Raw genomic sequence first — 24,970 nt, forward strand, 5'->3', positions numbered from 1 at the left:
AAATGTTTCCCTCTGGTCCAGCACTGATTCAGGCTGGGTTTTAGTTTTTGTTTTTTTGTTTTGTTTTGTTTTGTTTTGTTTTTTTACCATGAATGATCCATTGTTGTGGTTCATTCAAGGGAGCCAGGGGATCCTTGTTCCTTCATCTCATAAACAGTGACCACATACCTACCCCTCACCTAGCGCCAGGTTACACATACACTACGGATACAAAGGATGTTATGACCATTACAAAGAAGAATGTTCTAGACCAAAGTTTTGGTCATGGAATCGCATCTCTGCGGATGCCTGCTGGCTCCCTTGGTAGGAGCTGTGAGTGCTTCCTGGCAGGATTCTCCTCCCCTTTCCATTCCTAAGAGCTTGGTTTGTACCATCTGTTCCCTGTCACCCTCACTGCTTCACCCTGATCCTCTGGCTAATCCTTTCCTGGCTCTGCTGTGTCCTAAGTCACGGGGAAGTCTGGAAAGCATTTGTTAGTGGATAACAAGCAAGAAGGCAGTGGGAATGTGTCACCTCCTATTGCTGCAGCCATGTAACAGGTGACGTGTTGGGGAAAAACTTGGGCTAAGCTGTGGGTGAAGCAGTTTCTGCTGGGATGGTGGTGATGGGATACCCCTGTCTGGTTTTCTGGGGTTTTTTCCTCCCCAACCTTATGACCATGCCTGGTTGAAAGGCGTATTTCTAGGGCTGAGAATCTTCTCAGGGTGCTTTGCTAAAAGTTGCCTTCCCCAAAGGGCATGCCATCTGCCAGTGCTGCATCTTAAGAAAGCCCATGGCTTGGGTGTGTAGTGGGCGAGCTTCTTTCTGCGACCCCCTCCTGCCCTGCACTCAGCTGTAGGTACTTAGTTAGCTTCAGTGCCCATGGGGGACCCTGTGACTGCTGCTTGCCCCCCTGAGTTGTGCTTCATTTTCCCATGCCCCTGTGGCTGTCTTGTCCTTGTAGATTGTGATTGGCATCCCTCCTCCCCCAAATTACCATTTCTGTCTGGTATGTGTATATTTAGTAGATAACAGCAATGAATTGAGCATGTTGAAAAGAGCATATATTTTGGAAAAGATTCTGTTCAAAGAAATACAGTGGAAAGATTTTCCGGGCCCCATGGTTCACGCAACTTAGGGATTTTTGAAAGAAAGTCATTTGACTACTTTTAAAGGTTCAGAAACCTGTCTGGGTGTAGCAGGTGTGGTTGAAAAGGCAGCAGGAGGATGGTAACTTCAAGTGTCTCTTCCAGATTGTTAGACTGCTGTTGGAACGCGGCTGTGATGTGAACCTAAGTGACAAGCAAGGCCGGACGCCCCTCATGGTGGCTGCTTGTGAAGGGCACTTGAGCACCGTGGAATTCCTCCTTTCAAAAGGTAGCAGCATCATGCCCTCAAAGGTTTCTTTTGGTTGGACACAGAGAAAGAACTTTAGCAGACCTATTCAGTGCTTTCTGATTCAAATTCTAAGTTTTCTGTTATGGAAATTTTCTTTCTTTTTTCTTTTTTTTTTTGAGACGGAGTTTCATTCTGTTGCCCAGGCTGGAGTGCAGTGGCGTGATCTTGGCTCACTGCAAGCTCCACCTCCTGGGTTCATGCCATTCTCCTGCCTCAGCCTCCCGAGTAGCTGGGACTACAGGTGCATGCCTGGCTAATTTTTTTGTATTTTTAGTAAAGACGGGGTTTCACCATGTTAGCCAGGATGGTCTCAATCTCCTGACCTCGTGATCCACCCTCCTCGGCCTCCTAAAGTGCTGGGATTATAGGCGTGAGCCACCGCGCCTGGCTGTTATGGAAATTTTCTGATACACAGTAGAGAGAATAGGCAACACAACCACGTGCCTGGTATTCCTCTTCAGCAGCGATGACCATTCTGCCAGCCCATCTGGCCAGTGTCGCCCTTCACAGTACTTAACTGACACTCGGTTCAGGCCAGGTGTTCTGCAGGTGTGCAATTATTTGCTTTCTGTCTTTGTCATCTCGTAAGGTTCATGTTCTGTGAATGGGCTTTCCTTTCAGGTGCAGCCCTTTCTTCTCTAGACAAAGAGGGTCTGTCAGCATTAAGCTGGGCTTGTCTGAAAGGTCACAGGGCAGTGGTCCAGTATCTGGTTGAAGAAGGAGCTGCGATAGACCAGATGGACAAGAATGGTCGCACGCCCTTGGACCTGGCCGCCTTCTATGGTGATGCCGAGACTGTGAGTACCAGCAGGTGTTCCCCACCTTCACCTGCATTGGAAAGAAACCCGGGCCTGCATGAGATTGTGTCTCAGGGTCATCTGTGTGTGTGTGTGTGTGTGTGTGTGTGTGTGTGTGTGTATGTGTGTGTGTGTCTTGCCAGATCTTTCATTTTTCTCTAATTCTGTGACATGCAATCTATTCCAGGACTTAGGATTTTAGTCGACTCATAAAAGCTTAAAAATACCTGCCTATAAACAGCACATACAACAGACACATACGTGAATATGCGTACGCATGTCCATACGTGATTTTCTTGGTCATCCATGTAAATAAAACTTTTGCATAGATCATTTAGAAAGTACTTTTATATATGGTAAGTGACTAATCAAATGACTACCTGGTTGCTTTTTTTAAAAGTTGTTTTGTTTTGTTTTTAATTTATTATTATTATTTTTTCTGAGATGGAGTCTTGCTCTGTTGTCCAGGCGGGAGTACAGTTGCACGATCTCAGCTTGCTGCAGCCTCCACCTTCTGGGTTCAAGCAGTTCTGCCTCAGCCTCCTGAGTAGCTGGGATTATAGGCATGCACCACAATGCCCAGCTAATTTTTGTATTTTTAGGAGAGACAGGGTTTCACCATGTTAGCCAGGCTGGTCTTGAACTCCTGACCTCGTGATCCACCTGCCTCGGCCTCCCAAGGTGCTGGGATTACAGGCGTGAGCCCCTGCACCTGGCCTATTATTAATTTGTGAGACAGAGTCTTGCTCTGTTGCCCAGGCTGGAGTACAGTGGTGTGATCACTGCAGCCTTGCTCTCCTGGTCTCAAGAGATCCTCTCACCTCAGCCCCCTGAGTAGTTGGCAATACAGGCATGCACCACCACACCTGGCTAATTTTTAGAGACAAGGTTTCACCATGTTACCCAGGCTGGTCTCGAACTCCTGGGCTCAAGTGATCTCCCCACCTTGGCTTCTGAAAATGGTAGGATTACAGGCATGAGCCACCATGCCTGGACAAAGTTTTATTTTTAATTGACAAATGATTGTGTATATTTATGGGGTATAGTGTGATGTTTTGATACATGTATACATTGTGGAATGATCAAATCAGGCTAATTAATGTATCTATCACCCAAATATTATTTCTTTTTGGTGAGAGCATTTAAGATCTCTTTTAGCTGTTTTGAAATAAACAATACAGTATTGACCGGACGCAGTGGCTCATGCCTATAATCCCTGCACTTTGGGAGGCCAAGATGGGTAGATCACTTGAGGTCAGGAGTTCGAGATCAAGCGACCCACCTCTATTAAAAATACAAAAATTAGCTGAGCATGGTGGCAGGCGCCTGTAATCCCAGCTACTCGGGAGGGTGAGGCACGAGAATTGCTTGAACCCGGGAGGTGGAGGCTGCAGTGAGCCAAGATCGTACCCCTGCACTCCAGCTTGGGCAACAGAGTGAGACTCAGTCTCCAAAAATAAAATAAAATTAAATAAATAAAATAATTTTTAAAAAGTTATTAATTCTAGTTGCAGTGCTATGCAGATCTCCAGAAGTTACTCCTCCTATTTAACTGAATCTTCGTACCCTTTGACCAGTGCCTACCCTTTCCCCAGGTCCCTCTGTCTCCCAGCCTCTGGTAACCACCTTTCTATTCTCTGCTTCTGTTGTGAGTTCAACTTGTTTAGATTCCACATATAAGTGAGATCATGCTCTCTTTATGTGCGTGGCTTATTTCACTTAGCCATAATGTCCTTTAGGTTCATCCATGTTGTGGCAAATGGCAAGATTTCCTTCTTTTAAAGCCTGCATAGTATTTCATCATGTACATATACTGGTTGTTTTTAAAGTGATATGGCATTGCCTAAAAATAATATGGAAAGCTTTGGACACTATCTTTATCTCTTTGCCAAATACCCATGTCTAATCAAGGGTTGAGGGAATAAAACCTTAATAAACTGAGAACTCTGAAATGTCTTTCAGGGCAGAAACTGTGATTTTGTCAGGCTCCATGCCCTAGGCACCCAGTAGGTGCCAGAGGAATAGTCAGCTTCATGAGAGTTACCAGTTTCCAATAGTTCAGTACATCTAATGGAAGGACTAGTTGGAGAGACAGGTGCTTGCAGACCCTGCAGTGGAAGCCATGGCCCTGCACCTCTGTGCCTTGGTGCTTTTAGAAGGCAGCGCTGTCAGAGTTAAATGGTATCAACTTCCAATACCTTGTAAACTCTATTTCATGTCAGTTTTCAAAAACATACTCAACTAAATCTCACATGTCTACACTTATTTTTCAGCTACCTTTCCACATTCTGTAGTTTATCAAAATTAGAGAATAGTGAAGGAACTTAGCATTCTAACATCATTTTTTTAATATTGTGGCAAAAACACATAGCATAAAATTTACTCTTAACCATTTCTAAACATATAGAGTTCAGTAGTTTAAGTATATTCACATTGTTGTACAACCAGTATCTAGAACCTTCCATCTTGCAAAGGTGAAACTGTATTTGTTAAACAACTCTCCACCTCCCCCAGCCCATCACAGCCACCACTCTACTTTGTGTCTCTGTGAGTTTTTTACCTCTTTAGAGATCTCATGTAAGTAGAATCATATAGTATTTGTCTTTTTGTGACTGGCTTATTTCACGTAGCATAATGTCCTCCAGGTTCACCCATGTTGTAGCGTGTGTTAGAATAGCATTACCTTCCTTTTTAAGGATGCATATTGCTCCATTGTACGTATATACCACATCTTGTTTTTCCAGTCATCTGTCAGTGCACACTTAGGTTGCTTCTATGTTTTTTGCTATTGTGAATAATGCTGCAATGAATATGGGTGGCCAAGTATTTATTCAAGACCCTGCTTTCAGTTATTTGGGGTATATATCCAGAAGCAGAATTTCTGGCTCATACAGTGATTGTATTTTTAATTTTTTGAGGAACTGCCCTACGTTTTTTCCACAGCTGCTGCACCATTGTACATTCATACCACAGTGCACAAGGTTTCCAGAATTGTTCTACATCATCACCAATACTTGTTTTTTGTTTGTTTTTTGTTTTTTTTAGATGGAGTCCTACTCTGTCACCCAGGCTGAAGTGCAGTGATGCAATTTCAACTCGCTGCAACCTCCGCCTCCTCGGTTCGAGCGATTCTCCTGCCTCAGCTTCCCGAGTAGCTGGGATTACAGGCCTGTGCCACCACACCTGGCTTATTTTTGCATTTTTAGTAGAGATGGGGTTTCACTATGTGGGCCAGGCTGATCTTGAACTCCTGACCTTAGGTGATCTGCCCGCCTCGGCCTCCCAAATTGCTGGGATTACAGGCATGAGCCATTGCACCCAGCCAGTACTTGTGGAAGGACTAGCTAGAGAGACAGGTGCTTGCAAACCTGACAGTGGAAGCCATGGCCCTGCATGTCTGGGGCTTAGTGCTTTTTCTATCGTAGCTGTTTTTTTTTTTTTTTTTTTTTTTTTTTAAATAGTAGCCATCGTAATGGGTATGAGTTGAACATCTTCTCATATGCTCGTTGGCCACTCATTGATCATTTTTGTAGAAACCTATTCGAGTCCTTTGCCCATTCTAAAGATGAGGTTATTTGGTTTTTGTAGTTGGGTTTAGTTCTTTATATAGATAATCCCTCTACTTAGTGCCATTTTGAATAGTGGAGTGGATGATAGGAAGCATATCTTTTTAGATCCACATGAAAATCTAAAATAGCTGCAGGCTAAAAAATGGTTATAGGCTAAAATGGCTCCAGTAAATGGAGAAATTTGAGTGACCACAGTGTTTCTTCCTCTTGTTTCCGGTTTAGTTCAAGTGACAGCTGTTTTATCACATCAAATCAGTCTTTGTACCGTGGTATCAAACTTGCCATCTTTACTTTCCCAATTTCCTTCAAATATCTTTGAAATGGATTATACTCAGGTCCATCCAGTCCCAAGCTGCCAATCTTAACAGTCTGCCGTGCTCAGGTTGTGTGGGTCTGAGTATTTCTAAAGTCACCACTGCTGTGGCCTGCTCATTTGTTGGAGCTCATTGCAGAAGTGTGCTGCCTACTTCATTGGAGATGCAAAGGTGACTGTGTCCCATCTCTGTGACCTGGGGAGTGGTGTGAGATGACAGATCATGCATGTGTACACACACCCACCTATGGCAGCGTGTCCCCTGCTTTCCTCATCCCTGACAGCAAAATCTCTTCAGCAGTGAAGGTTTTAGCTGGGGATTGCAGCTCCTCTTCTCTCTTTCGTGTCCACTTTATTTTTGTTCTAGGATCCTTAATAGGCAGAGGCATCTATAATCAGACTGAAGCTAAGACTGCCCCCCGCCAAATCCATGTGCACCCCTGAACTCCTGCCCCCAGCTGCTGCTCAGGCCTCTGCTGTCCCTACAGGTGCTGTACCTGGTGGAGAAGGGAGCCGTGATCGAGCATGTGGACCACAGCGGGATGCGGCCCTTGGACAGAGCCATTGGCTGCCGAAACACGTCCGTAGTGGTGGCTCTACTCAGAAAGGGAGCCAAATTAGGTCAGTGAGCACTGCCTCCCTTGAGCAGGAGGAGGGGTGAGCTCCCGAGTGTAGAAGCCTAGAGAGCACAGAGAGTGACCTGCTCCCAGGTTAGGAAGTAAGATGTCAGATGTTTGCAGATCTCTCTCTCAGTCTCACTTAATCATCATTATACACAATATGTAAGTAGCTCACGGTGTTTCTGGCAGAGGGTGTGGAAAGCAGAGACTGGTGTTGAAGGACAGTCTGGAGTGGTATCAGTGGCCAGGAACCATGCCAGAGAGTAGTTGGCTCAGCCTCTTGCTGTGGGGTGGGGCTGGGTGGTGCTGCTGAAAGCTCCCCAGGTGACTCTGAGCAGCAGCGGAGGCTGAGTCACTCTTCTAGAGCAGCCAGTCAGCTGTGTGGGGAAGTGGCCACCACAGCAAGTTTCTGTGAAGTAGTAGTAGTATGATTTCATGGAGACAAACTAGGACGATACTTGAGGATCATGGGAGGGTCCCTGAGTAGGGAAAGCCCTTTCCACGTGGCTGGCTTTGACACAACACACCATTCCAGATGTGGGGAGGGTCCCTATTTTGGTTCGATGTGTGGGGCCCTTGGTCAAGATTAGCTCTGGGTAGGGCACTGTGAGGAAAATGCCATTCACTAGTACTGTCAAGCAGTGAACAGTGCCAGGAACTATCCAAGCAGTTTCACCTTCTGCCTTAATCCCTACCACAGCCCTGAAAGTCTCAGTGACAATCCCATGATTTTACAGATGAGGAAACCAAGGCACCCAGCAGCTAAATGGCTTCCCCTAGGACTGCTGTGTGGTACTCGCCATGGGGACCTGGCAGGCTGGCTCCAGGGCTGTGCTCTTCAGCACTCCTCCCACAGTGTCCCGAGAGTTCAGGCAGGGGTTAGAGAGGTTGTGGCCAAGCTGTAGGGTAGGAGAGAGAAGCCATGACATCTGGGAGTAGAGCGCAGTGACAGGGCGCAGGGAGTGCATGCTGAGAACACATGCCTGCACGGTGGCTGCTGCAGGAACTGAGGAGGTTATGTTGAGGCCTCATTTAATCAGTTTCCCCCACATCCCACTCGGAAGGGAGGGATGAGTCTTCGCTGCTTGGATGCCTTTGTTTCTCATTACTTTTTTCAGTAAAATAACAAGGACAGATTCGAGTGCCCAGGTCAGTGGAAAGGATTAGCAACTGAGCCTCGCCAGCGTCCTGTTCCCTCCCTCGTCGTGTTGTGGTCCTTGCAGCTGGGCTCCTGGTGCTGACCTCCAGCTGTGGGGCCATGGAGGAATTGGAATCCTTTCCCCTGGGCCTCTGAAGTGCCTCTGAATGCGTGTTTGTTTTGCAGGAAATGCTGCTTGGGCGATGGCCACTTCCAAACCTGATATCTTGATTATACTTTTACAGAAATTAATGGAGGAAGGAAATGTGATGTACAAAGTAAGTGGTGCCGCCCTTTTCTTTGCCATTGAAACTGCCTCAGAGCACGCTCTTAACTGGGTATATAATGGCCATAGCTGTGCTACTGCACGGAATCCATGTAATAGAAGTGCCAAAAGGTGGCTGGGTGTGGTGGCTCACGCCTGTAACCCCAGCACTTTGGGAGGCCGAGGTGGGTGGATCACTTGAGGCCAGGAATTCTAGACCAACCTGGCCAATATGGCAAAACCCCATCTCTACTAAAAATACAAAAATTAGCCAGGTGCCTGTAATCCCAGCTACTCGGGAGGCTGAGGCAGGAGAATTGCTTGAATCCAGGAGGCAGAGGTTGCAGTGAGCTGAGATCGCACCACTGCACTCCAGCCTCAGCAACAGAGTGAGACTCATTCTCAAAAGAAAAAAAAAAAGTGCCAAGAGGTGCTGACCTGGCTTCATGCCCACATTGTTGGCTTAATATCTTACCGGCAGAATCTTAAAGGTAGAAAGCACCTCTCTTTGTGTGAGAACCATTATTTCTGAGCTAATCCTTGAGGCTGTAGTGATGCTTACTGTCTGAAGCCATGCGTGAAGCCGAGTCACCTCTAGGTCAACTGAACATCATAGAGGAGGTTCCTCAGCCTTTCATGTTCTGAGTTCAGAACACCATGCTGAGGCACCGTCATGAGATGTAGGAGAGGAACACCCAGCAGATGTTTCTAGAAGAAAAGGGCATTCTGTCTCCTAAGCCTTTCCTATCTAATTTTTAATATCTATGAATTTCTAGAATTTGAAACCGGTTTTAGAGATGTTTTTACTTAATATAGTCAAGTAACACCTCAGTTACTCAGGAGACTGAATTAATTTTTTCCATTTTCCCTTGGAAGTGGAAATACGATTTTCAGATCAATAAACTTCACTTTAAATTTTTCCAAATAAGACAACAGTTTAGGTCAGAGGTCAGCAAACTTTTTCTGTAAAGGGCCAGACAGTAAATGTTTTAGGCTTTGCAGACTGTGTGGCCTCTGTCACAACTCCCCAGTGCTGCTGTGGGGGCACAAAAGCAGCCCCAGATAGCACAGAGTGAATGAGCACAGCTGTGTCCCAATAAAACTTTATTTGTAAACACAGGTGGTCGGCCAGACTTGGCCTCCAAGCTATAGTTTGCCAACCCCTGGTTTAGATAGATATGCAGGCCATTTGCATAGGTCACTATTCTTTGAAGCTTGGTGACCAGACAGAATTAAAAGATTATAGGGGAAAAACTAGATTATGACCATGTTAATCCTTTTTAATGTTAGGCAGCTGTACTTGCTATGTTGTAGATTTTTTCCTTCTCATTTTTTTTTAATAGTAACAAATAAATAGGCAATACAGCATGACCCAGCAGGGTTCCTGGCTTGGAATCAGTTTGAAATTGAGTTGAGTGTGTGTATTGTGGCTTTGAAGTGCTTTTAATATGGATTTTGGTAGGCAATTATGTCGGAAATACGAAGCCATTTTCAACAGGCTTCATACCTGCTGTGCAGTGGGACTGACTGAGCAAATGGATTTTTTTAGCTTTGAAAATGATGTGTGGTGCTGTTCTGATTTTTAAATCCCATGTTTTAGTTCCTCTTAGAAGAAAAATTATTCTGCAGCAAGCTCTCTAGGTTTATCTACAAGAGGCTCCTTGTCCTAGGAATAGGATCAGTTTTTTCATCTGATTTCTGTTATGCTTAGCATTAAAATATCTTTAGATATGAGATCATTCTTGAAATAATTTTCAAAAATACATACCAGAAGATAATCTGATGCATTAAGTTTGATAGTTATCAATCTAGCAGTTTACAGACTCTCACGGTGTAACCACAGGATGCGGGTGCGTATGAGGACAGTGAAACCCACGTGCGTCAGCCCAGTTAGTGAACTAGCTCCTACCTTGACACTTATTTGGATGCTTTCAATGTTCTGTCATGGGTTTGCAGGGGGTAGTAAACTCCCCAGGGTGTTCCGGGTGTGGGAGGGTATTCATCTTACAGCCTCTGAAAAAGGACAAATGTTTGTGATTTTTGAATCCTAGAAAGGGAAGATGAAAGAGGCAGCCCAGAGGTACCAGTATGCCTTAAGGAAGTTTCCTCGAGAAGGATTCGGAGAGGACATGAGACCCTTCAATGAATTAAGGGTTTCCCTCTATCTCAATCTGTCTCGATGCCGAAGAAAAACAAATGTAAGCTGTGCCCCTTTATTCCAACCCAGTCTTCCAGCAACAGAGCCCTTCCCCAGCGGTGAAGGCCCGTCCTTCTCCAGACCAAATCCTGGGCCCTCCTGTCCAATCTGCTTGCACATTTACGTGAACCTGGCATGTGGGAAACAGCTCCTATCCATGACCATCGTTTGGTCACTGCTGCTACGCTCCTCGCATGATGTTGAAGGAATGCACTTGTGTTTCATTTCCTTGGCCTCAGTGATGAGAAGCAAATGCAGATTGTTCCTCTGCAGCTTCCCAACAGTGATGCTGCCGGCACTGCCATCCCCAGATTCACGAGAGTCCAACCCAAGCCTAGTGTGGTGGGCCTGCCTTCTGTTAGATTTGCTCAGAGGATCTGCCAGTAACTTGTTTCTAACCAGTCGTGGGGAACTCATAGTCAATTTGTAACTAGTAGATCCGTTTCAGTTGTACTTCCTACCTTTTTTTTTAACTGCATCCTCCTGCCCCAGTCTGTTGAGCTGCCTGCTTCTGTGCCCCACTGCCACAATGGATGCAGCGTCTGCACTCCTCTCTGAGGCTGCCCCTCCACTGGGGTGTGAGGTTCCACCCTCTGGCCTTCTGGGGCACCGTTACTACCACTGTTTTCTGTAGTGGATTATTCTCCTAATGATATTAATCAACCGTCATTATCTCCTCACTTTAAAAATGAACAGAAAACAGACCTTTCCCTTCCTCCCTCTCTGGCTGTGCCTTAGGGCGCTTCTACCCTTTCTAACAACTAGAAGGGCTTCCCATAATCGTGTGTCCACAGTGCTTCTGACTCCTGTATTTCTTGTTGACACCAGGACTTTGGCATGGCAGAGGAATTTGCTTCCAAGGCTCTCGAAATGAAGCCCAAGTCCTATGAAGCCTTTTATGCCAGAGCAAGAGCGAAGAGAAACAGCAGGTACTGTCCATAGTTATCTTTGTGTGTAGAGAAGACTTTTTTCCTGTGGGATCAAACCTGCCTGTTGAATTTGGGGAGGTTTTGCTGTAGAGAGGCTCAGGTGCCTCTCATCCTTTTAAATACTGAATTAGTATTACTACCTACTTCCAAGAGGCATGGCAGTGGACATTATCAGTGATGAGTAAACTTCTATTTTCTCCTGACATCTCAGTAATTATTCCTTCCCACCCTTCCCCCCAGGTGATACTTACTGCAACATGAACTTCCTACCTAGTTTAGTCCGTATTTCAGGGAAACTGCCAACTAGGGGCATTAGGAAATTCAGGGGAGGGGAAGAGTGATATAAGCCTGTTGAATGAGAGGTGGGCACAGTGTTACCATGGGATGGTAACAATATTAAAAGGATTCTGGTGCCCACTGATTCATGCTTCCCCTTATTCCTGGCCCAGTGGTCTTTATGGAGAGCAGGGCTGTGGAGTCACACCCATCTAGGTTAGAATTTAGCACTGCCACTTAGCTGAGTAACTCTGGGCTGGTTAAATGGGTCCTGGCCACCACCGTAAGTGTTCAAAACTCACTTGCTACCTTCTCTTTCCTTTGAGCACAGCTCTTTTATGAACAGTTACACTCTGAGCATGTTTGTGTGTGACTTGTAATGTTACCTTACATTTTCCCACGAAGGCAATTCGTGGCAGCTCTCGCTGACCTGCAAGAGGCTGTGAAACTCTGTCCCACCAATCAGGAAATCAAGAGGCTTCTGGCCCGTGTAGAAGAGGAGTGCAAGCAACTCCAGAGGAGTCAACAGCAAAAACAGCAGGGCCTGCCACCAGCTCCACCCAATGACTCCGAGAACGAAGAGGACGCCCCAACCCCTGGCTTAAGTGACCACTTTCACCCTGAGGAGACTGAAGAGGAAGAAACTTCTCCCCAGGAAGAATCTGTTTCCCCGACTCCCAGATCCCAGCCATCCTCATCTGTCCCTTCCCCATACATCCGAAACCTTCAAGAAGGGTTACAGTCCAAAGGAAGGCCGGTATCTCCACAGAGCAGGGCAGGAATTGGCAAGCCCCTGAGAGAGCCTGTGGCCCAGCCAGGGTTGGTCCTGCAGCCCTCCAAGCAGGCCCAGATCGTGAAAACCAGCCAGCACCTGGGCTCTGGCCAGTCGGCCTTGAGAAATGGCAGCACAAAAGTTCAGATCTCTTCTCAGAACCCTCCTCCGAGTCCCATGCCAGGGAGAATCGCTGCCACACCTGCTGGGAGCAGAACCCAGCATTTAGAGGGAACAGGTACTTTCACTACCGGAGCTGGTTGTGGCCACTTTGGGGATCGGCTGGGCCCCAGCCAGAATGTCCGCCTGCAGCGTGGCGAGAGTGGCTCTGCGCACCCTTTACCAAGTAAGACGAAAACCACAGAGAGGCTTCTGTCTCATTCCTCCATGCCTGTGGACGCAGCCCCTCCAAACCAAGGTGGGCTGGCGACCAGCAGCGACATGAGACACCCAGCTTCCCTCACCAGCTCAGGCTCCTCTGGTTCTCCATCCAGCAGCATAAAGATGTCAAGTTCAACCAGTAGTTTGACTTCGAGCAGCAGTTTTTCAGATGGCTTCAAGGTCCAAGGACCAGATACTCGAATTAAAGACAAGGTTGTAACCCACGTTCAGAGTGGTACAGCGGAGCACAGACCCCGCAACACGCCATTCATGGGCATCATGGATAAGACTGCGAGGTTCCAACAGCAGAGCAATCCTCCAAGCCGCGCCTGGCACTGTCCGGCCCCAGAGCGGCTGCTGACAAACACATCTGCAGCTGGCCTGCAGTCCGCGGCCACTGAGAAGCCCTCCCTCGTGCAAGCGGGAGGATGTAATAACCAAGCCAAAACCTGTTCCGTTTCTACCCTGAGTGCAAGTGTCCACAATGGGGCACAGGTGAAGGAGCTAGAAGAAAACAAGTGCCAAATTCCAGTCCACTGTCAAGAGAACAGGATAACTAAGACTGTTTCTCACCTGTACCAGGAAAGTATCTCCAAACAGCAGCCTCATATCAGTAATGAAGCCCACAGGAGCCACCTCACTGCAGCCAAACCAAAGCGATCATTCATAGAGTCAAATGTGTGAGCCTTAAGAAAGCTCCATTTGTGGAATTGGGAAAAGTGTGTTTAATCCTGGGGGTAAATTAAATAGTTTTTCCTCAGAAAAAAATATTTTTTAGCCCTTTTTTTTTTTCCTTTGGGGTGGATCTGATGCCATTGATATATCTAAAATGTGGGATAAAACTTCTTTAATAGCTAGAAGTCACCATAAATAAGAATGCTAAACAGAATTGAAAACTATATCAATTTAAAATTTTGAGACAGCCCAGAAGACATTAACTAATGACTTTCACTTACGAAATTGTTTGGCTTTTGCCACTTTCCTCCTTGCCTTTGCTATGTGGTAAAATCACAGTACCTACTTAGAGAATAAATGTGTCTGTTGTTAAAGAGTGACAGGTTTAACTCATGCTCACGTGATGTACATCCGAGGGATGTATTCTGGAAACAATGGAATTTTACAGTTACAGTTCCATTGAGTCAAATCCCATTTAATATATACATAAAAATTAAGTTCTGAGTGATTTCTAGCTAAATATAAGTGTGACTGTAAACGCAGCCAATTTTTTTAAGCAAAATATGAGAACACCTAAGTATTGTTCCCTTCATAGCAGTTTCTATAAAGGGATTAAACACTTATTTCTGTGTTATGGTTCTTATTCATATATTTTTATAGCACCTTTTTTTGGAACCTATATTTGTGCTTGAAGGTGTTTTTGATATTTGGAAACAGTATAAGCCATTTGGAATCATGATTGGTGGTCAAGTGGATTCAAGCTAAATTTTAGCTAAGACCAGCATTTTCAGTGGCGCTTAAAAGTTAGCTCTCACCTGGTTTCCAAGCTGCTTCTAACAATGATAGTGCTCTGGAACAATCCTTCCAAGGTCCTCTAAGGGCAATATTTAATTCAGATACTAAAGGTAGGACTGGTTGTTGCTTTTGTTTTGTTGTACAATTAGTACTTTATAGTCACATGTTGTATATATTAAATAGCCCAGTTTTATTCAGACTTGTAAATAGAACTATTTCAATGTAGTTAATCTAAAAACAAAAAAGAAAACCCCAGTCATGATTTGCATGTTCTCTATAAGCTTCATCCATGCTGGTTATTGCACTGAATGATGTATTATTATGGCATGTTAACAGTATACCAGTAACAGCACTTTATCTCATTTATATGAACACCTTTGAGGTGCTACTTAAGTTCAAGCTGATGTATTAATTCATTTGTAAAGATAAGGTACAGGAATGAACCTTGGTTTAAAGGTATTTTTATATGAAAATGGTGTCTTATTGGAAGATGTTAAAATGCTAATTTGAGAGAGGTAGGAGTGTATTTGTTTTATATGTTGGGATGTGAAATTTATTTTCTAAAATTGAGGAGAAGGAAGTTATATATTTGCAGAATGTTTTAAAATGAATCGTTGTAATGAAGTTCCTGTGAACATCATTATGGTTTTGTACAAATAGGAACCTCTGATGTCATTCTTCAATGGTGGTTCCTGTGTGTACAATTGTACTTCGTATGGACAGCTTTATCATTTTTATAGGCTTTCCATGAGTTTTGCTGTAACTACTATGGCTTATTTATTTTCTTTAATATTTGTGAAAGTCTTACTCTTTTGTTAGTTTTGTTTCTGCACAACTACTGTACTTTTCCATATGGAATAAAGACTATTAATAGAATGTGTTCTGCACTAAATGAGTCAGTGGATAAGTAGAGAACAGCCTGATGACAGCTATCTCTGTTGCTTTTAATCCTTGTTACCCTAGAGGGAACAGTGAAAAGCATATTTTATATTAACACTACAAAATGCATATTTAATTTCGTTTTATAATTTCAGAATAAGGGTGACAGCTGCTAGAAATTCCACAATACTCAAGGGCCAAATTAGTCTTTTTGCCTCAAATAGAAAGCAAGTATGCAGGAAAGCAATATATACTTCCTATGTGTTTCAAGACATCTTGGTGTCTGTTTTTACTGGCAGCAGGACATCTTTACTACTGCAACTCTCAAACACTTTGGCAACACACTGAACACTGTTATGACAGTTTGTTCTTTAACACATTTGTATTATCTTTCAGTTAAAAGTATGTTTGTCTTTATGCCTACACTTTTCAAAGTAATATGAGAGAGAACATTAAACTGTGTTGTATTGTGATAACATTCTTGGAATCTTAAACATCATAATACCTCAGGTTATTGTCTAGTCACTGCTATTGCTAGCAAGACTAAGTAGTTTCAGTCCTTTAGAGCTTTATATTTAATGGAAGGTTAAAAACAAAAATGAAATGGGAAGGAAAGTATCGCCTAATACATAATTCTTGTCATTAGATGATTTTTCCTGTAAAGGAGCTAATAAGAATCTTCTCGTAAGTTATTGTACATTATGATTTTGATATATACTTAGTTAGTAAAGGTAAGTGAGGTACTTGGCCCAGCCAGGAAGAGGTGACACATCCATAGGAAGCTCATGGTCAGTCCCGACAGGACTGGGTGGTGGGTAGGTGTTGCTGCTCCACATTGCCCTGAACTAACAAACAAACAGTGGGGTCTGGAGTGCCCAGCATGGGGGCTGTGTCATGTCCCCTGTTACTGATGGTTTTGGTTTGCTTGTATGGAAGAGAGTTGTTCAGCTTTGGTTTGCTTTATGCAAAAAGAGGTGTGTCAACTAGGTAAATTATTAGTTTACCTAATTGGTAAACTAATCTTAGTTTTCAGCAGTTTTGTTTCACAAGAAACTATCCTGGTAAAGTATAAAAGAAAGCAAAATACTGGCTGGGCGTGGTGGCTCACGCCTGTAATCCCAGCACTTTGGGAGGCCAAGGTGGGCGGATCATGAGGTCAGGAGATAGACACCATCCTGGCCAACATGGTGAAATCCTGTCTCTACTAAAAATAAAAAATTAGCTGGGTGTGGTGGTGTGTGCCTTTACTCCCAGCTACTCAGGAGGCTGAGGCAGGAGAATCGCTTGAACCCAGGAGGCAGAGGTTGCAGTGAGCCAAGATCATGCCACTGCACTCCAGCCTGGCAACAGAGCAAGACTCCATCTCCAAAAAAAAAAGCAAAATACCTTAACACTTCTTTTAAAAATGCCTTTTTGCGTTTTCTAGCAATGACTTTGAATGATTTTAGTAACTTTGATTTAAAAAACAGCTAACCTCAATCGGAAAGTAAGTCTGTTTATCAAAACAGAGACAGCTGGACCAATGGTAAGTTCTTTTAAGTTTAAAAAGTGTTCTGTTGAAATTAGCATACTTTCCCTAAACAATACAACAGAAAAACGGCTGGGCCTGGTGGCTCATGCCTGTAATCCCAACACCTTGGGAGGGTGAGACAGGTAGATCATGAGCTCAGGAGTTCGAGACCAGCCTAGCCAACATGGTGAAACCTTGTCTCTACTAAAAATACAAAAAGTTGCTGGGCATCATGGCACGCACCTGTAATCACAGCTACTACCTGGGAGGCTGAGGCAGGAGAATTGCTTGAACCCAGGAGGCGGAGGTTGTAGTGGGCCAAGATCACACCATTGCACTCCAGTCTGGGCGACAGACTGAGACTCTAAAAGAATACAACAGAAAAACACCAAGAACATGCTTCCAGCCTTTCTAGTCCTCAATAGTAAGAATGTGAGAAGCATGTCATATGAATAAAAAATAGTTTTCTAGAACCATTTATCATGAATCCTAGTTATGACGTAAAGGTTAACAAAGTTTAGTAATACACTAAGTTAAAATGTTTACAAAGAATTATAAAGAAATGGTGTTTGGAGATTTCCATGTTAGCAAGGCTTGCTGCCTTTCTGTGAACATGCGGCATATTAGCTATGAGTTTATAAAATGCGTAGTCAGCCTTTTCCTATATTTACATTGCTTTTCCCTTTTTATTTCCAAGTTTCAGCATTCTTGAACAATTCTCCATTGTGAGTTTTGGGGGTAACAGTGCAAAGAAGGGTGCAGGCCCAGAGACCCAGCCTGCACTGATTGATGGTGCAGTTCTAACAAGCTTCCCGTGGATAGCTTCCAAATGTAACAACTTTGGACAGGCAAGTAAGAAGTTAGCACCACCTTCACTTCCTGAACCTGAAGTTTTTTTCTGGAGTGAACATATCAGGCTATTGTGTAAAGATGCCTTTGTACAGTTACTCCAGCTTAGAATTATATGTGAGAACTTTTAATAATTCTTCATTCTGAAGGGAGGCTAGAGTTTGCCACTTTATATATTTCAGCAAAGTCAACTTATTCAGGATTCATTTCACCTAACCCGTACCTAGGTTTGGAAAATAAGAAAATCATTATCCTGAAAACTTAAAATCCAAAAAAATTGCTTAAACATCTGAAGTGATTTTTCTCAATTTAATCATAAACAATCTACAACCATTTTGCTACAAATTCTCTTTAAAAGGGCTCCAAAGAGTTATTGAATAAATGGCTATTAACTAGAATGTAAACATCTAATTATTCTAGAGTAGTCCAATCTTCAGTTAGAGAGAGAGATGACCTACATCTAACAAGAATAAATGTGGGCACTGTTGGGAATGATATTAAGAGGAATTTTTAAAAATTAGGGCACTGCAATTTAAAGTATAACTTTATTTCTACATAGCTGAAGACTTTTTTCACTAGTACAAAAAGGCTTTTGTAGTAAGTCCATGTGTTTTTAAAGAATGAAAAGTCACAATGTTTATAGATAACTAAATTTAAGTTTACCTTTTTCCCGTTTTGCTTTTAATAATGTCTGATTAATATTTACCTGTAAATCATTCAAATGAGACCACTGAAAATATAAACAATACCCTATCAACAATTTTACTTTTGGTGTGTCTCCAGCCATCTATTGATGGCCATTTTCAGAGTCCTATTTGGTGTTAGTACCGCTGAAGGAAGAACAAGATTTGTCATGGGACTTGTCCGTTTCTTTTTGCTGATCCAATTTTCTATTGCTTCCTTTTCGTATGAATAGCCATCTAAAAAAAAAATTGCACAAATTACATGATGTAGGAAAGGGAAATGAGGATTACTAAAATGAAGTGAATGTAAAAAGTCCTTGCGGAGGCCTTTATTATGACTTAAGGGTTATTCCAGTCTTGTACCACCACCCCCAAACACCTCTCTGCCACAACACCTGAAATGCATTGATTGGATAGAGATATATGAAGCAAAAATTACCCAGAAGCGTAACATTATAAACTCTTTGAGCAATACCACTGAGACCGGGACCCTGTCAAATTCAGACACAGTGGAAGAGAAGAAAGGAACAGAGCTAGGTAGAGTGGGAGCGAGGATAAACTGCCCATCAGAGCTGTTGAAAAGAGCCTTATGACTCAGCAAAACTTTCCAACACCTTGAAAAGTCAGGAAAACGGATAGATACCCTGAGATGACAGAATTTACTCCACTAAGGATGTGACAGTGAAGGAACTTAGGTTATGTTTTGAGACCAAGTCTCACGCTGTTGCCCAGGCTGGAGTGCACTGGCGAGATCTCAGCTCACTGCAAGCTCCACCTCCCAGGTTCAAGAGATTCTCCTGCCTCAGCCTCCCGTGTAGCTGGAACTACAGGCGCCCGTCACCTCACCCGGCTAATGTTTTGTATTTTTAGTAGAGTTTCACTGTGTTGGCCAGGCTGGTCTCGAATTCCTGACCTCAGGTGATCTACCCGCCTCAGCCTCCCAAAGTGCTGGGATTACAGGCATGAGCCACCATGCCCGGACACTAAGGTTTTTTTAAAAACCATATTCTTGCAAAATTACTTGCCTTTATACATGTAAAGATTGGACTTTTGCTTCACTACTTTCATTTTTATACTCGTAGCTCTTTCTCAAGCTGAAAATCTGGGTTCCTGATTTCATTTACACATTTAATCTATAGTACATGTCATTGTTTCAAAATAATGCCAGTATATTTACTAACATAAAATTGGAAGAAATGTTAAGATTACTTTATGGTTCTTTCTGTCATCAAGGTAGATTCACTAGAGTGGTCCCAAAATACTGTGTATGAAAACCACACTTACTGGGTTTCAAAGTTAAAACCATAGGCTGGACGTGGTGCCTCTCACCTGTGATCCCAGCACTTTGGGAGGCCAAGGCGGGTGGACCACTTGAGGGTCAGGTGTTTGAGACCAGCCTGGCTAACATGGCAAAACGCTATCTCTACTAAAAATATAAAAATCAGCCAGGCATGGTGGCGGGTGCCTGTAATTCCAGCTACTCAGGAGGCAGGAGAATCACTTGAGCCTGGGAGACGGACGTTCCGGTGAACTAAGATTGCACCACTGCACTCCAGCCTGGGAGACAGAGTGAGACTCCATCTCAAAAAAAAGTTAAAACTATAAAACGAGGTACCTTCAGAGGAGTCTAATCTAACCTGTCCAATCCTTGTTCCCCACCCTTCCCATATAAGTTACTATGTGCAATCCATTTTCAAATATGTGTATGTGCACACAGTACATACACACTCTACCTAAAAGCTAGCATACTAGCCACACTGTTTTGCACCTTGGTGTGTTTATTTTCCCCACAGTACTCCACTGTAAAGATGTATTGATGGACAATCTTTGCCTTTTACAAATAGTGCTGTACCAACAAAACCCCAAGAAAACCACACACACACAAAATACAAATAGTGCTACAGGTTTCCCTTTTTATGTGTGGGTTTCTGATCCATTTGGAATTTAAATGTACAGTATGCAGGATGGATCCAATTTTATCCTTTTCCACATGGTGGTTCCATTGTCAAAATACCACTTGTTGGAAGTAATTTTTACCACTGATTTAAAATTCTATCTTTATCAATCACTAAATTTCCAAATGCACATGGATTGATTTCCGGATTTTAAACTTTTCCATTGTTCTATTCCTGGGCCAACACTAAACATTCATTTACGGAGGCTTCTCAACATGTAACATCTCATAGGGCTAGCAACCTTCTTCATTGTTTTTTTCTAGGTTATTTTTGCTGTTCTTATTAGGTTGCACGGTAAGAATCACCTTGCGTATCTCTCGGTAAAAAGTTTTATCAGGATCACGTCAAACCTATGAAATGGAGAAAGCTGACATCCCACTGCCACTGAGTCTTCCTAGCCCTCAGCATGCTGCCATTATACTTTCACAGCCATGTTTTCGTTTTTATGTAGGTTTGAAAGTTTTACATAATAAGTTTGGGGTTTTGGTGTGTGTAGCTTTTTCCTAAGACAGGGTCTCATTCTGTCACCCAGGCTGGAGTCCAGTGACATGATGGCAGCTCACTGCAGCCTCGACCTCCCAGGCTCAAGCAATCCTCCCACCTCATCCTCCCAAGTACCTGGGATTACAGGCACACGTCACTACACTGGGCTAATTTTTAAAAAATTTTTGTACAGAAGGGGGTCTCACTATGTTGCCTAGGCTAGTCTAGAACAGCTTGGCTCAAACACTGCTCTCACCTTGGCTTCCCAAAGTGCTGGGTTTACAGACATGGATTATACTGCACCCAGCCAAGTTTAGGTCTCATTTGTTCTAGTTTTTGTTATTGTAACTTAAGTATTCAGTTACAACTTTTAAGTGCTTTGGTTCCCTGAATCTTGTTTAACATGCTACTTTACAAATTAATATTGTCTGTATATCTTGTATTCTTTTTGGCTTTCTACATATACAGTTATATAGAAAGGGTTTTTCCCTTTCAAATTTTTTTTGGGGGGGGGGTTTGGGGGGGGTAAGGGGTAGCTAGTATTTCTAAAACAATAGCTGAGAGGGAGTACCCTTAATATTCCTGACTGTAATGGGAATGCTTCCACTGGCTTGTGGGCCAAGGTATATGTATTTTTTATCATATAAGAAAGTCGGCCAGGCTCAGTGGCTCACGCCTCTAATCTCAGCACTTGGGAGGCCAAGGTGAGTGGATCACTTGAGCCCTGGAGTTTAAGACTAGCCTGGGTGACATGGTGAAAGCCCAGTCTCTGGATTGTTTTGGTTGCTTCACATGTGTGCTACTTTTGCCTCCTTATAGAAACGAACACCAGCTGTGTAGCCCCCCCACCTTGGGGTCCTGAGTTCTGGCCCTGAGAGACTGAGGTTCTGAGAAACTCAACTTGTTTCCTCCGTCCTAGAGAGGGAAACATGCTTTCTGCAGAAACTGTTACTTGTGACTGCCTTTTGCTCTTTTTCAGATATATTTCACACCATAAAATGCACCCATTTGTGGTTCTCGGTGTATTTCAGAGTTGTGTATCACTCCATCAATCCCATACCCATTAGCAGTCACTGCCCCTTCAGCCCATGGGCGCCTCTGACTTTGTCTCTATGGCTTTGCCTGTTTTGGGTATTTTGTATAATGGGACTCATACACTATACAGCCTTTGGTATCGGGCTTCTTGCACTTACCATAATGTTTCCAAAGTCTATCCTCTATGTATTTGTGCATTTTCATGGCTTGGTATTCTGTTGTATGGCTATACCACATTTCATGCATTCACTTGTTGATGGACATCTGGGTTGTTTCCACCTTTGGGCTACTAATAATGCTGCTGTGCTTGTACAACTTTTGGTATGAGCATGTGTTTTCAATTATCCTGCCTATATACTTAGGAGTGGAATTGTGATAACTTTCTGAGGTGCTTCCAGACTGCTTTCAACAGCAACCACATGCGAAGGTTCCATTTTCTGCACATCCTTGCCAACACGTATTTTCCTACTTTTGATTCTAGCCATCTTAACAGGTATGACATGGTTTTGATTGGCATCAATGACATTGACCATCTTTTGAAGTGCTTATTGCCAAATAGCGTATCATTAGATGGTTCCAGGGCACCATTACCTATATTAACTTCTTTAATCTTCACAACAACCTTATGATGTAAGATACTGTTAGCATTCCTATTTTACAAATGAGGAAACTGAGGCATGGCCTGAATAACTTTCCAGGGTCACACAGGTAGGCAGCAACTGACCTGGGATTTAAATCCAAGCAGTGTGGCTCCACAGACAATGCTCTTACTCTCCCTGTAAGGACAACTATAGTAACTAAAATTTAAAAAAAATCTCACTGGACAGGTAAACGGCAGTTAGACAACTGGTAGAGAGGTCCAAGAAAAACACCTAGAAAGACTTGAGAGAGAAGGTGCAAGGGATGAGAATGGCTGAAACGTTTCCAGAACTGGTGAAGGGCATGAAAGAGACAAGTCTACAAAGACAATTAGGAATTAGACAGTATACTTGAACTGCAACTGAAAAGCATACCTGAAGTCAGAGTATAACCAAGTTAAAACACAGCAAAGGCTCTAAAAAGCAGAGTGGGCAGATCAGGTTTGAAAAGACCTGAAAGAAATAATCTAGATGGAACACCTAGCAGTGCAGGGCTGGCATTTCTACTTTTTAGCCCCAGTTAACATTTAGTTTTTAGGTTTTCTGTAATTCTAACCAAAATACCACTTTATATTGTAACATAAAATGATTCTAAAATTTATCTTGGCCAGGCGCATCACTTGAGGTCAGGAGTTCGAGACCAGCCTGGCCAACATGGCAAAACTCCGTCTCTACTAAAAATATAAAAATTAGCCAGCCACGGTGGCGCGTGCCTGTAATCCTAACTACTAGGGAGGCTGAGGCAGGAGAATCACTTGAACCCAGGAGGTAGAGGTCTCAGTGAACTGAGATCATGCCACTGCATTCCAGCCTGGGTGACAGAGTGAGACCCTGTCTCAAAACAGATTATCTTGACAGCTAAATTGGCAAAAATGACCAAGCCAAATTTTTTAAAAGATTGGACATAACTAAAGATGTACAGCACTGCCTATCAGTATTAGGAATTTATGCAAATGTACCTATAAATACGTGACTGGGGATTTTTTTTTTTTGGAGACAGAATCTTGCACTGTCGCCAGGGCTAGAGTGCAGTGGTGCAATCTCGGCTCACTGCAACCTCCACCTTCCAGGTTCAAGTGATTCTCCTGCCTCAGCCTCCCAAGTAGCTGGATGTTTTCTATAGAATCAGAGTAAGAGTTAATTTTGGCGACATCCATACCAGGAAATGCTATCCCGCAGATAAGAATGAAGCATGTACTTCTGAATATACTGACAAATGGTGTTTTCTCGGATACACTGTTGATAGCAACTTTTTAAAAGTATGCATCGGGCCAGGCGAAGTGGCTCACGCCTGTAATCCCAGCACTCTGGGAGACCGAGGCAGGCAGATCACTTGAGGTTGGGAGATCAAAACCATCCTGGCCAGCATGGTAAAACCTCGTCGTTACTAAAAATACAAAAAATTAGCTGGGTATGGTGGCACATGCCTGTAATTCCAGCTACTCAGGAAGCTGAGGCAGGAGAATCACTTGAATCCAGGAGGCAGAGGTTGCAGTGAGCCAAGACTGCACTCTAGCCTGGGCAACAAGAGCGAAACTCCCTCTCAAAAATAAAGTATGCATCATAACCCATTTGTTACAGGACACTGTAAATGGATGGAAAAATATCTAGAAGGATATACCTAAACCATATCATTGCTACATGAGAATACAGAAAAATGAGGTTCAAGAAATACAAACAGGTCCTGAAAGTTTTTCTGAGGCAATTAGTTCAATAGATATAAAAATATACATAAGGAAAAACTGAAAAAAAAGAGTGTTCAATTCAGAAAAATATAGGTGGGAAAAGGAAAACAGAAGAGAAATTAGAATTATATGCTGGCAGGAATTTCTCCACACATGTATCAATAATCACAATAGAAATCGGTTCAATTCTGCTATTAATGATGAGGATTGGGTTTTTTAAAAAAAAAAAACCCAATCCTCGTTTCCCATAGGAACCACTTATAAAACACAGGAAGGTTAAAAATAAATGAGTGGTAAATTTACAGGGATTATGCTAACAAAAAAAAGCCAATTGAAAGCTCATTTACTACATGATTCCACTGATAATACCATTTTTGAAATGCAGGACAAATTAGTGGTTTCCAGGGGCTGGGGTTGGAAGACAGTAGGGAGATGATGGGTGCAGTTATCATTTGGAAGTACTCTCTGTCTCAACTGTAGTAAGGTAATCACAAACCTCCAGACAGGATAAGACTGTGTAGAGCTTCACACACACAACTAAGTACAAGGAAAACTGGGGAAGTCTAAGATCTGTGGGTTCTAGCAATGTCAATATCCTGGTTGTGATATAATAGTATCATTTTGAAAAATGTTACCAGTGGGGAAAGCTGGGCAAATTATACAAGGTATGTGTCTCTATTGTTTCTTATAACAGCATCGATTAAATTTAAAACTAAATGTGTGGTACCAGAAAGGTTAAAATGAAAGACACGGACAATAGGAAAAAGTAAGGCTGTGAAGCAGTTAGAATTCCCATACACTGCTGGTGGGCGTAGAAAGTGGTTTAACCACTCTGGAATGCTGTTCATATATACCTACTCTTAGGAATATAGCCAACAGAAATGCATACATATGTTAACCAAAAACATGTACAGAAAGGTTCATAGCAGCACTATTTGTAACAGCCAACAATGCCCATCAACAGAATGGACTTCTATACAGAAATGAAAATTAAACTGCGTTGTGCAACAATATAGATGGATCTCACAAACATGTTTAAGAAGCCAGACCCAAGAGAGTGACATCCAATAGTAAACTAATAAAGCAATCTATACTACTACAGTCTAAAGGAGAAAAAAAAATGTCAATAGACTAAAAATTCTCAACAAA

At 43.1% G+C, this 24,970-nt stretch overlaps 2 protein-coding genes across 17 annotated transcripts in view; one reads left to right on the plus strand and one right to left on the minus strand.

Annotated features, from left to right (window-relative positions):
* TANC1 (tetratricopeptide repeat, ankyrin repeat and coiled-coil containing 1) overlaps positions 1–14,980 on the plus strand; it is a 264,487-nt gene extending 249,507 nt beyond the window's left edge. For all 11 annotated transcript variants that reach the window (XM_038002078.2, XM_038002080.2, XM_038002079.2 and 8 more), the window contains 7 exons: positions 1,233–1,356; positions 1,999–2,174; positions 6,545–6,677; positions 8,001–8,092; positions 10,131–10,277; positions 11,105–11,205; positions 11,887–14,980. In XM_038002078.2, the coding sequence (XP_037858006.1) occupies positions 1,233–1,356; positions 1,999–2,174; positions 6,545–6,677; positions 8,001–8,092; positions 10,131–10,277; positions 11,105–11,205; positions 11,887–13,318 (2,205 nt within the window). In that variant the 3' untranslated portion in view covers positions 13,319–14,980. The remainder of the gene's footprint in view (positions 1–1,232; positions 1,357–1,998; positions 2,175–6,544; positions 6,678–8,000; positions 8,093–10,130; positions 10,278–11,104; positions 11,206–11,886) is intronic.
* Positions 14,981–17,637: 2,657 nt separating this feature from the next.
* WDSUB1 (WD repeat, sterile alpha motif and U-box domain containing 1) overlaps positions 17,638–24,970 on the minus strand; it is a 49,224-nt gene continuing 41,891 nt past the window's right edge. For all 6 annotated transcript variants that reach the window (XR_012094192.1, XM_007965071.3, XM_007965070.3 and 3 more), the window contains one exon: positions 17,638–18,262. Coding sequence is in view for 5 of the 6 variants with exons in the window: in XM_007965071.3 (XP_007963262.2) it covers positions 18,105–18,262 (158 nt within the window). In the remaining variant the exon portion in view is untranslated. The remainder of the gene's footprint in view (positions 18,263–24,970) is intronic.

The sequence above is a fragment of the Chlorocebus sabaeus genome, chromosome 10 (assembly GCF_047675955.1).
Source record: "Chlorocebus sabaeus isolate Y175 chromosome 10, mChlSab1.0.hap1, whole genome shotgun sequence".
Lineage (NCBI taxonomy): Eukaryota > Metazoa > Chordata > Mammalia > Primates > Cercopithecidae > Chlorocebus > Chlorocebus sabaeus.